Source organism: Camelus dromedarius, chromosome 9 (genome assembly GCF_036321535.1).
Source record: "Camelus dromedarius isolate mCamDro1 chromosome 9, mCamDro1.pat, whole genome shotgun sequence".
Taxonomy (NCBI): domain Eukaryota; kingdom Metazoa; phylum Chordata; class Mammalia; order Artiodactyla; family Camelidae; genus Camelus; species Camelus dromedarius.
Genome location: NC_087444.1, coordinates 30,529,808 through 30,543,192, shown reverse-complemented (window position 1 = coordinate 30,543,192; position 13,385 = coordinate 30,529,808). Strand labels below are relative to the sequence as shown.

The following is a 13,385-nucleotide window of genomic DNA, read 5'->3' as shown; positions in this document are numbered from 1 at the left end:
CAGGTAACTTACGATGCTGACCCCCTGGACACCTTCATCCCAGCAAATGGAGACCCAGGTCACCTGAGAGGTGCCATAATAGAAGCCTGTTCAGGTTAAGGAGGCACCTTCCTGAGTGATGGGAGGGGTGGTGGCCTTCAGGAAGGGTATCATAGAGAATGGGGAGCCGCAGCTGAGACTTGGAGAAGCAGGTGCTCAAAATGAAGGGAAGAACATGTTTCACCTTTGTGCATTGAGGAGAGGATTGGGATCATCTTCCAAGTGATGTTGGGAATGATGCAGTCTTGTCTATCTCAAATTATAATCACACAGGTCGATTCCATTGTGAACTCTAATGGCTTTACTCACAATAGGAGGTCTCATCATTAAAGCAGTATTTATCTGTCACTACATCAGACTCAAAACTACTTTTTAACAATCTCTGGCAATGTTTTAAATCTGAAAATAAAGTCATTTTTTGATTCTACACCTACAGTTTGGTGACTGTGGGAGGTAGAGTAATGACCTCGCAGGGGTGCCTAAGTCCCAGTCCTAGTGATGCAGGAAAAATGGATGTGGGGCATGAGGAGGGCCATGTCCTAGGCCTCAGTTGAGCCCCTGGGACATGCCCTACCAAGTGTGGGGTCCTTGGCTTTGCGCAGGAAAGAATTCAAGAGCGAGCCACAGTTTGAGTAAAGGCGTATTTATTTAGAGAGATACATACTGCATAGAGCATAGGCTGTTTCAAAAGGTAAGAGGAAGGGCCATGAGGTGTGAGGATTGGGTGCTCAGATTAGAGTAAAAGTAGGTACACACTCCATAGACAGAGTGTGGGCCATCTCTGAAGAGGAGAGAGAGAGAGGTGGCCACGAGGCGCCTTGTTGCCAGTTTTTATGGGCTTGGTAGCTTCATATGCTATTAAGTGGAAGGACCAGTCTAACTAGCCTGGGGAAGGGGCTGGGATTCCCAGGAAGTTGGCCATTTCCCACTCTTTAACCTTTTGTGGCTAGGCTGTCATGGCACCTGTGAGCATGTTATTATTCACCATGGTAATATATTACAATAGGCACATAATGAAGCTCAAGGTCTACTAGAAGTCAAATCTCCCACCATCTTGAGCCTCAAGGCCTACTGGGGGTTGAATCTTCCACCATTTTGATGTTAATTGCTGCATCATTCCTTGAATGGCTGTGCGCTGCCCCCTTCGTGTATCACTAGAAATCTGAATATTTTACCTTACAAAGGGACTAGCAAGGGGACATTGCAGATGTCATTAGATTAAGGTTTTTGAGATGGGGAAAATATGCTGCATTATCCAGATAGGCCCAATGTCATCACAAGAATAAGTGAAAGAGGGTGGCAGGAGTGTCAGTAAGCAGATAGGATGATGGAAGCAGAGATCAGAGGGCCATGCATAATGCAGCCGGCCTCTACAAGCTGGAGAAGGGAAGGAAACAGATTCTCCTTTAGAACTTCCAGAAGGAATTTCACACAGCTGACACCTTGATTTTAGTCCAGTGAAACTAATTTTGGGCTTCTGACCTCCAGAAACGTAAGACCATACGTTTGTGTTGCTTTAAGACACTTAGTTTGTCGCAGTTTGTTATAGCAGCAACAGCAAACGAATACAGCAGCCATTCACATCCTCTGCCTCGATTCCTGGGCTGTGAAAAATAAGAGTTTTTACACGAACCTATTAAAAAGGAAGAAAAAAAACAGAAGAAAAATTCTTTATACTATACATTTAAACCTATTGTCTTTTAAAGACAAGCCTTCATTACTGTTTGACTAGCTGTTCTATCATAGATTTATAGACAAGTTAATCTATGTTGTTTGCAATAAATGGAGGAGGGTTCACATAAACTTCTATGCATGAGCTCATACTGTATACATCCCAGAATCCGTGTATAAGCAACTGTAGACAGAACTGCCTTGGATTCATTTAACTGTAATACTTTCTACATCTTCCATCCTTTTGCTTGCTTGACTGTATGTTATGTGTTTAGATTGTCAACAGCATAGACCGCATGCTTGGTAAATATCATTTTTATTTGCATTAATTTTCTTTTTTTGTACCTATCAGCTTTTAACCTTACATAAGAATTTTCTTTGGACTGGGCTTCATCTTTATTAATTTGAAGCATATGTTATCCAGGTTACATGCCTATTAATGTTCTAAACCTCCCCCACCTCCACTCCACAAAAGTCCTAAGTTTGTGAGAGGACCCTTTTATCACTGTTTTAAACATCTTACATTCTATAATCTATTATTTGAATGATTTTGAGTTTTATGCTTATTTAAAGTTTCTCTCTTCAAGTCCTTTTTCAGTCAAAAGTCAGTTCTGAAATTTAGGTTGGTCATAAAAGGAGCAAATTTGAGATATGGTTACAAGTCTTAAATCTACTTATCGTGATGTCTCATGTGACCATTTTATCCGTGTTGTGTGCAGATTCCTGGAACACTGATACCCTCTTTACTTTTTAATTATTTCTTCCACCCCTTCACCTTTGGTTGGTTTTGTTTGGTGGATTTGTAGGTCTCCTTGTCTTAATATCTGGACTTTAAATGGTTGCTATTAAACCTCTAAAAGCAATCAGCCTCTGGCTGTCCTGTCATTAAAAGTTAACTGCCTTCCCATTAATCCATTAATTGTGAAGAATAATTGGGAAAGCTATTCAAACCAAGGCTATAACTTGGGGCATGTAAGCCAGCATTTACCTCCAAGTGAAAGCTTATCCTGTTAACGTCACAGAGTATTAACTACGACATATTTGTGTGTGTGTGTGTGTGTGTGTGTATGTAATTCACCATGGCTTATGTAGGAGAAAATGCATAGAAGCTTGTAGGCTGCTGCCAAAATAAATTCCTGACAACTAGAAAATCATCCTTGTCTTTGACTCAGCTCTAGAAAAAATACTGATAAATATTTACTTGTTTTAAATTGCAGCAATATGTTACTTTCTAGATTTAAGCCAATGATTGACAAAGTTAAAAAGCTCATGTTTGTCTTATTTCTAAAACTAGTATCCTCAGTAAATGTTAATTTTCACGTCAAAGTCAAATCACTACTCCAAGAACCTGAAGACTTCAGCAGTGATCTATACTCAGTGGTAGTTAATTGAGCTGAAATGTTATTTTGGGTAATGATGAGACAGAAAATCAGGATAGACCCGTATTTTATCACCTACTCTTATGAAAAATTACATTTTATTGAAGCCCAGTTGTATCACCACTATTCCCTAAAATTTATTCTTTTTCTTTTTTCTCACCAGAATGTCACTGTGCGGTAGCTGCCTCCACACACTGTCAGTTGACATAGCTGCATAGGGAGAAAGAGATGGGGTGTGATGCCATAACCATTTCTTCCATCTTTAAATAGCCTCATGAAACAGTATGAAAAGCATAACGAGTTTGGCGAAAGGAACAAAACTCTCCATTGGATAGAAGTTAATTTACAAGTCTGTTTTAGTGGTTTCCAAATTAGCATGGTCCTGGCTAAACTGCACCCCAGACAAAGGAAGTCAAGGTGACCTGGAATGGAGCACAGTCATGGGCAAGTTTTAAATCTCTTCCATATGATTCTACTAAGTAGCCAGGATGAATTACTGAAGGTGCATGTTCTATGGAAGTGACATCTTAGGGCTGGTCCATCTATTTTTTTTTAAATCAGGAGGTTGATGCTACTTTTCAAACGTACTTTTCAAACTTGTTCTTCGACAGGCTCTTAGGATGGGCTTCAATGGCTTTTCTTTGATGTGCTGAGTGAATGCTTGGGGGTGGTTTCAGCTGTGAGGATGAGCCTGCAGAGCTGGGAAGAGCTCACTGGCATAGAAATCAGTGAAGACCACCCAAATGAGAAGAGGCACAGACTTGTTTTAAATTTTAAAATTTATTTATTTTTAAAGTTGCAGTATATATATTCCTTTTCCTATTCTTTTTCATTATAGGCTATTACAAGATATTGAGTGTAGTTCCCTGTGCTGTAGAGTAGGACCTTGTTGTTTATCTGTTTTGTATATAGTAGTTTGTATCTTCAAATCACAAACTCCCAATTTACCCCTCCTCCCCTCCCCCCCTCCAGTAAGCATAAGTTTGTTTTCTATGTCTGAAGCGCATACTTTTTGTTTGCTATAGCAAGGGGTCAGTCACCATGGCTTGTGTTTGGCACAGACTCAAAGGCAGGCACGGGAAAGCTTTATTGTGAAAAAACAAAACAGAAGGCTTCAGGCATGCCCTGAGTGGAGGCTGTTGGCAGGAGAAAGCTGTAGGCAGGCTAACCAGAAGCAGGCCATCCTATGTAATTGATTATGAGTGTACATTTGACTTCCTCTGTATTTAGTAGAGATTTATCCAGTCCTAGGTAGGAAGCTGTAAGATAGTTATCAAGTCCTGGCCGTTTGGGGCCATTTACTACGGGGGTTATTATTTGGCTTCCTGAGGAAGCTACTGAGGATGGTAGGTTGGTTCCTGGGCTGGTTGCTGCAGGTTGTGGATGAGAGTTCTATTTTTGTATCTAGTGTGGCCATTGTCCGCTTGTGTATTCAGTCTCTTGTCGGGCAGGAGTGGGGCATCAGGGACTGGATCCTGTGTCATGCCGGGGCAGGGAGATGGGACTCCTCCTGGAATCCTGACACTGGACCTGAATAATCTCTAGAACTAACTCATATTTGGCTTGTGGTTAGAGAACAATATTGTTTTTCACTTTTTCGATAAACTCTTGCCTTCTACACAGTATCTTTGATGTGTGTCAGCAGTATTTTTGATAATTCTACACTTTCCTAAATTAGTCCATGATTTCCAATTTCAACTGAATGACAATTTCAATAAAATAGATTAGAATAAATCATTTTATTCAAGGAAATGGATTTCTTGAAGGGAAAGTCATTCCTTCATCCTGAATCTATCAATGGAATATTTTCTTTAGGTCTAAATAGTAAACTGTTTTCTGAAAAGACTGAAATTCCAACATTTCCAACGCTCCCTGTAAAGGTCCCACTCCTGCCGCTAGTATATGGGAATTTTGGAAGATTTTATGCATGTTTCCTACCTACCCTATCCTGTCCTTTCCTATCCTTCGTCAATGAATATCCCCACGGAGAACATGATTAATTAGCTGGCATACAACTGATTTTGGCAGGTCTTCCAAATAACAGAGATGATTGTTTTACTCAGCTGCAACTAAGCTGAATGCTACTGAAAGTCAGCCCTATTTTTTGCTTAAGTATGTTTTAAATTACCAATACTTGTTTCACCAATGTGCCAGCTCAGAACAGCAGCTTTGTGTCTTTGGGTAAATTTTGAACAATTGTGCCCTCTTCTCCTCAATTGTATAGTGGAATTAATAGTATCAAATAGTATAAGGTATTTGTCAGGATTTAATACATACAAGCACTGAGAACTTAAGCAGCCAATAATATATACCCATTATCTTAGTACAGATAATATTTTACAGAGATTAAGAAAACTAAATTACTTTTATTAAAAACTGAACAGCTCTTATGCTTTAAAGCCCTTTGTAAGATACTATTAAGTTACTTTTGATCAAGCTATATTAATATAGCTTGCATCTTTGTTTATAAGAGGCTATTGAGTTTTTTCAAATACACAATTTGCCAGAGATCTAATTTATCATTGTCTTTTTAATGACAATGGTAAGTTCTTCCCTCACTGTGAGAAGTAAATGATGACTTCTCTGAGATATCGACCTGAAAGCTGTAGATTTGTGTGTGTGTAGTGTGAGTGTGTGTGTGTGTGTGTGTATGTATGTGTGTGTTTATGTGTACACGTGCTCAGGAAAGTCTCAACAGAAATTAAAATTAGGTCTTTTTTTTTTTCTTTGGACTATGTCTATTTTAATAGAATTCTTTAAAACTCTCTAGATGTAATCTATGTATAGAACAGTTTTTTTTACAAAAAAAGACAAAATGATAGTTTCACATTTCCAACTGTATATCAAGTTTAATGTGGAAATTCTAATGTGACTGTTAAAACAGTTGTATGAAAAGTAATATAATTCTGGAAAAGCATACAATAAATAGTAAGAGTGATGGTCATTTCTCCTTCTAATAAAAAAAAAAAAAAAGACAAATTAACCAAACATAGCCTGCTGCTATTTTGAATTGTACAAGCCTTCTCCTTTGATACCGTTTTTTAAAATTTCACTAGTGACTGGAGTCTTTCAGCCTCTCCTGTGCCCACCCCCCCAAGAAAGTGCTTTTTTTCGCCTAGTCAAAGCCCCTTCTTTATTAAGTGTTAACCAAGCTGTACCCGGTCCTCTCCACTTTGGGCTGTGAGTAGGGGCAGCGCAATTCACCAGCTGCACCTGAACGGGGTCAGAGTGAGACAGAGGGTGGGAGCTGAGTCCCAGCATGCAGTGCGGCAGCCCCAGGCGTGGTCAAGATTGGTAACTATGTGTGAAATGGTTGTGAGTTCTTACTAGAGAGTGCTCACTGAACGTGTGTGTTAACTATATAAGAATAACTTTAGAATATTTTATTGGTAAGTAAACATTCCACAGATTGTGGGGAAATGTACATATCAATGTAACCGCTACTCAGGCCAACAACTAGAACTTTACCGAACACCGGAAGCTCTCATCTGCCCACCCCTGATCCACTTCCCATGTCACATGTCCTCCTCCCCATAGATGGAATTAGCACCCTTTCTCTTGTATTAATCCCATTCTTTGAAGCCAAACATAGAACAGTATTGATTTTCAATTTATAGTGGCAAAACAAATGAGCAATAAATATATGCCCTCTAGAGTGATTGCAATAGAGAGGCATTTTACATCTGAAACATTGATTTGAATCTGCATAGTTGATTGTGAATTGCAGTTAAACAGCCTTTTGGGGTCACACTCATACCTGAATACTGATAATGCTTAAAAAATTACTGTGCTTGTGGTAAACACACACCCACATATGCACCCCCCCCATAGATAATGTACTCATTTGTGTGTGCAAACATACACATCATAGTTTCCACAATGTACTAAAGCATTTTGGTTGTTTCTTGTAATTGGATGTGATCAAAATTTCCTTCAACACTCCAAGGATTGTTATGTCTTTTTATTTCTACCCTCTTTAACACTTGAATTACAGCTAGATTGGCAGTGTCAGTACTTAAGCCAATCAATAGACATGTAGGAACTATGGGCCGGTTATCAAGTCTGTCCTAGGAGTTAGCTAAAGAATTGAAGGTGTGAAAAGATAAAGTAGACTTTAAATGAAAATGAAACAACCTTAAAAAATAAAATGCTGTCTTTAGCAAATTCTTGTGAAAGGCCTTCATATGTTAAGTTGGTAAATTTTTACTTACCACTTATACCTAAAGCCTTTAACTTTAAAGAAAAGTGCATATTTCAAATAGCAGGACTGCAGAAAAATATTGTTGTTTGTATATTTAAGCAGTAAAATTGCTAGTGTCTATTTTAAAAAACTATATCAAGCAGAATAGACTTTATAAAATTGCAGCTGAATCTAGATAATTCATAGATTTATTTCACTTAAATTGTTTATTGTTAATTTAAAAATTGGTGTGATAATCCTGCATGATTTTTCATTACAGATATATGTTAAATCCTAAATAGAAATATTTTCTGATTAGAGCAAAAATGGCAACAACTTAATAATGGTAGAAAATGAAAGACAAATACTCTGAAGATGTGTAGAATGAGGAAAATCAGCTGAATAAAATGAGCATGTATAGATGTGGCCAATGTGAGATTATTCTTAGACTTTTCCTCACCCTTTGGGCCTTATTTTTTTATTTGGTATGTGATGCACATAATAGGATAGATGATAAGACAGGTATATACTTTCCTATATATCCTTACACACTCACTAATATACACATCTGTCACACACACGCACACGCACACACACTGCCTCCGCTCAGAAGTAAGCACTATCCTGAATTTTATGCTTTTCACTTCTTTATTTTTTTGCAATACTTTTTTTAAATCACATATGTCCCTAAACAGAGTATTACTTAGCCTTGCTTATTTTTAAGATTCTCAAAACTATCAACATATACTCTGTGGTCTTCTATAACTTGAAGACCATTAAATTTTTTGTTTCATTAAATTTTTTGTTTCTAAGATCCAACCGTTTTTTTGTTTGTTTTTTGGTGCGTGTTGGTATAGTTCTTTTTACTGCTGTGTTATTTCATTGTCATGATTTATTGATCTGTTCTTTGATTAGTAAATGTTTGGATTGTTCATCAGTTTCTGCTATTATGGTATGCTATTATATTGTGCTAGATTGTTATACATCTCCCTGTGCACTAATACAAGAGTTGCTCTAGGTCAGTGCTTCCCAACTTTTTTCTGATGGCACACAGTAAATACTAGTATTTGTGTGACACCCAGAAGGCAAGGCTTCTTGAGACCAGCAGCTCATAATAGGGAGGTTCTGCCCAGGAGGACACACATCAATGGAATTGTTGGAACATAGGGTATAGAAGTTTTAATATGCAAGCTAATGACAAATTGTTTTTTTTGAAGTAGGTGCTCATGTTTACACTCCCACTAGCAGCATGTTGGAGCTTCTTTTGGTCCACATTGTATGGACCATTTGGTGTTGTCAGACTTATTAAATCTTTCTGGTCTATTGTTCATAAAATAGCATTTAATTGTAGTGCAAATTTACACTTTGGGTTTAGGCATCATTTTATAGAGGTTCTGTGCTGTGAACTCTCCGGTCTAACCTTGTTTATAATTTTTTTTCTTGTGTGTTTTCTGATTTAAAGGGAATTTTTGTTTCTGTTTGTTTTTTGTTTTGCTTTGTTTTCTTGCAATACTAATTATATTCTGTTTGTGAGTTCTTTCTCCATGTTGTGATGTTTCTCTTCACATGTCTTTTGGTGACCCCAAGTTCTGAATTTTAATGTAATTAAATTTATAATTCTTTCCTAATGTACATTTATTTGTGTAAGTTAGGTATACTGATTAGGTATTTTTGTTTAAGTAAACCTTTTCTACCTCAAGATACCATTTTATAATTTCTTTGACATTGTCCTTCTCCATTTCCATATTCTCTTGTCTTTAAATTCCTTTTCTCTTATTGAACTTACTAGACCTCCAGGAGAATACTAAACAGAAGCAGTGGGCATATTGTTAGAGATCCTAGGTTTATTGTTTTGTTTTCTTTGCTTATTTATTTGTTTTATCTATTGAATCCAAGAAAGCTGTCAACATGTTACTAACCTGAATGTGGAATTTTTCATTTTGGCAGATAATTGTGATGACCCTCTGGTGTCTGCCTTGTCTCAGGCATCCTTTAGCAGTTCATCTGAACTCTCTAGCAGCCATGGTCCTGGATTTGCAAGGCTAAATCGAAGAGATGGTAAGTCTGCTTTTCTTCCTCTGATTAGTTCATAATGAATCTCATTCCTTTTCCATTCTCTTTTTAATAAAATCATTTTAAGTGATATGTTATAAAAGGAGGAAAATTTCCAACTAAGCAAATGGGAGAAACTCATGGGATGTACATGAAATATAGGATTGGTTCTGGAACGGCAGAGGGATGCATCCTATTTCAAAATCCTGTCTCATCATTTTAGCACCCAAAGAATTGAATTCCCTCAATCTGGTGATTTTTTAATGTATCTTAGAAACTTTTAAAAAATTATTTAATTTTATTATTTTTATTGAAATATAATTGATATGCTGTATTATTTTAGTTTATGGTGTACAACATATTGGTTCAGCATTTAAATACATTATGAAATGATCACCATTTTAAGTCTAGTAATCATCTGTTCCCTATACTAAGATATTATGGTATTATTGACCATATTCCTTATGCTGTATATTATGTCACATGACTTATTTATTTTATAACTGGAAGTTTGTACCTCTTAATTCCCTTCATCTATTTTGCCCAGCCCCCCGGCACCCCCTCCTCTGGCAACCACCCCTTTTTCCTCTGTATCTATGAGTCTGTTTTTGTTTTGTTTGTTCATTTGTTTTATTTTTTAGTTTCCACATGTAAGTGAGATCATACAGTATTTGTCTTTCTCTGTTTGACTTATTTCACTTAACATAATAATCTTCTAAATCCATCCATATTGCCACAAGTAGCAAGATTTCATCTTTAATGTCTGAATATTTCATTGTGTATATATACCACATCTTCACCCATTCACCCACAAAGTACACTTAGATTGCTCTTATATTTTGGCTATTGTAAAATAGCCAAATGTAGAAGTACATATCTGTTTGAATTAGTGTTTTTATTTTCTCTAGTAAATACCCAGAAGTGAAATTGTTGGTAGTTCTGTTTTTAATTTTTTAAGGAATGTCCATACTGTTTTCATAGCAGCTGCACCAATTTACAGTTCCATTGACAGTGCATGAGATTCCCTTTTCTCCACAGCTTCACCAACACTTGTTATTTCTGGTCATTTTGATGATATCTCATTGTGGTCTTGATTTGCATTTCCCTAGTGATTAGTGATGTTGAGCATCTTTTCATGTATCTGTTGGCCATCTGTATGACTTGTTTGAAAAAATGTCTATTCAGGTCCTCTGCCCATTTTTTTGATTGAATTGTTTGTTTTTTTGGTATTGAGTTCTATGAGTTCTTTATATAGTTTGGATATTAAACCCTATTTGGATATGTCATTTGCAAATATCTTCTCCAATTCATCAGGCTGCCCCTTTGTTCTTTTGATGGTTTCCTTCACTGTCCAAAGCTTTTTATTTTTATTAGGTCCCATTTGTTTAATTTTGCTTTTGTTTCTCTTGCCTGAGGAGACAGATCCAAAAAGATATTGCTAAGACCAATGTCAAAGAGCATATTGCCTTTTTCCTCTGAAAGTTTTATGGTTTCAGGTCTTACACTTAAGTCTTTAATCCATTTTGAGTTTGTTTTTGTATGTAGCATGAGAAAGTGGTCCAGTGTGATTCTTTTACATGTAAGTGCCCAGTTTTTCCAACTCCATTTATTGCATATTCTTGCCTCCTTGTTTAGATTTATTCCTAGGTATTTCATTCTTTTTGATAGAATTATAAATGTGATTTTCTTAGTTTATTTTTCTTAAGTTTGTTATTAATGTATAGAAAAGCAACCAATTTCTGTATATTAATTTTATATCCTACAACTTTATCTGAATTTATCTGTTAGTTTTAACAGATTTTTGCTGGAGTTTTTAGGATTTTCTCTATATAGGATCATGTCATCTGCAAACAGTGAAAGTTTCATTTCTTCCTTTTGAATTTGGATTCCTTTTATTTTTTCTTGTCTGATTGCTGTGGCTAGGATTTTCAATACTTTATTGAATACAAGTGACAAGGGTGGGTGTCATTGTTTTTTTCCTATACTTAGAGAAAATTCTTTCAGCTTTTCACTGTTGAGTATGATGTGTGCTGTGGATTTGTCATATATGACCTTTAATATATTGGGGTGTGTTTCCTGTTTCCTCTGTACCCAATTGTTGACAGCTTATTATATGATAAATTGATGTTGAATTTTGTCAGTAGCTTTTTCTGTGTCTGTTGAGATTATCATATGGGTTTTCTTTTTCTTTTCTTTTTTTTTTAATGTGGTGTATCAAATTGATTAATTTGTAGTTAGTGAACCATCTTTGCATCTCTGGGATAAATCCCACTTGATCATGGTATATCATCCTTTTAATGTATTGTTGAATTTGTTCTGCTAATATTTTATTGAGGATTTTTTCCATTCATGTTTATCAGTGACATAGGCTTGTAATTTTCTTTTTTTGTGGTGTCCTTTTCTGGTTTTAGTATCAGAATGATGCTGGCCTTTTAGAATAAGTTTGGAAGTATTTCTTCCTCTTCAACTTTTTGGAATCGTTTGAGAAGTGTTAAGTGTTAACTCCTTAAATGTTTGGTAGAATTCATCAGTGAAGCTGTCTGCTCTTGGACTTTTGCTTTTTGGGAGTTTTTATTTTTGTTTTTGTTTTTTTTCTCTTACTGATTCAGTTTCATAACTAGTGATTGGTCTGTTCAGATTTTCCATTTCTTCCAGATTCAGTCTTAAAGATGGTATGTGTCTAGAAATTTAATCATTTTCTGTGTTGTCCAGTTTGTTGGTATATAACTATTTGTAGTAATCTCTTATGATCCTTTGTATTTCTGTGGTTTTGATTGTGAGTTTTCCTCTTTCACTTCTGATTTTATTTATTTGGGTTCTCTCTCTCTTTTTCTTGATGAGTCAGGATAGAAGTTTATCAATTCTGTTTATCTTTTAAAAAAACAGTTCTTTGTTTCATTGATCTTTTCTTTTTTGGGGGGAAGGTCTCTGTTTTATTTATTTCTGCTCCGATCTTTATTATTTCTTTCCATCTGCTGACTTTGGGCTATGTTTGTTCTTATTTTTTTACTTTCTTTTTGTGTAAATCTAGATTGTTTATTTGATATTTTTCTTGTTTCCTGAGGTAAGCCTGTATTGCCATAGATGTTGGAATGTTGTATTTCCATTTTCATTTGTCTCAAGGTATTTTCTGATTTTCTTTTTTATTTCTTCAATAACCCATTGGTTGTTTGGTAGCATATTGTTTATACTCCATGTTTTTATGTTTTTTCTAGTTTCTCTCTTGTAGTTAATTCCTAGTCTCATACTGCTGTGGTCAGAAAAGAAGCTTGCTATGGTTTCATCTTTAAATTCACTGAGACTTTTTTGGGGGGCCTATCCTGTTTGTGATCTATCTGGAGAATGTTCTGTTGCCTGAAAAAAAAAAAGAATAACATGAGAGTTGTTAGTTAAGTTTTATTTGGGGCATAATGAGGACTATCACTGGGGAGACAGACTCTCAGATTGCTCTGAGGAACTGCTCTGAAGAGGTAAGGGGGAGGTCAGTATATATTTGATTTTGCTGAAGGGGGATATGTAGTCAAGCACACATTTTGGCAGAAAGTTGCTGCTACTCACAAGGAGCAGATGTCTGTTAATGAGACTTTTCTAGATATAAGAGGATGCAAGGAATTGGGCTCATAAAATCTTCTCCTGAAAATATCTATCTGAAGGCCTTAGTCTGCCAGTTTTTCCCAGAGCACAGGGTGCCTCGTTCCTGATCTCCACCCTGAACTCCTTTCAAGGTGTATGAAGGTCAGCGACTGCAATGACTAGTGACCTGTTCCTTGTATAGGCAGATGGCAAGTGACAGTTTTTAATTGGCAGTTCTGTGTGCCTTTGAAAAGATTGTAGTCTTCTATTTTTGGATGAAATGTTTTGTATATCTCTGTGAATCCATCTGTTCTAATGTATAATTTAAGGTCATTGTTTCTGTATTGATTTTTTTGTCTGGATTATCAGTCCATTGATGTAAGTGGAGTATTAAAGTCACCTACTTTTATTGTATTACTATCAATTTCTCCCTTTATGTTTGTTAATATTTGCTTTATGTATTGATGTGCTCCTATGTTGGGTGCATATTT

General features: G+C 36.2%; 1 protein-coding gene across 1 annotated transcript in view; it reads left to right on the top strand.

The window, feature by feature from the left end:
* Positions 1 to 13,385, top strand: part of CNTNAP4 (contactin associated protein family member 4) — a 224,572-nt gene that overhangs the window by 22,248 nt on the left and 188,939 nt on the right. The window contains exon 2 of the mRNA XM_010997777.3: positions 9,217 to 9,327. Within this exon, the coding sequence (XP_010996079.3) occupies positions 9,217 to 9,327 (111 nt within the window). The remainder of the gene's footprint in view (positions 1 to 9,216; positions 9,328 to 13,385) is intronic.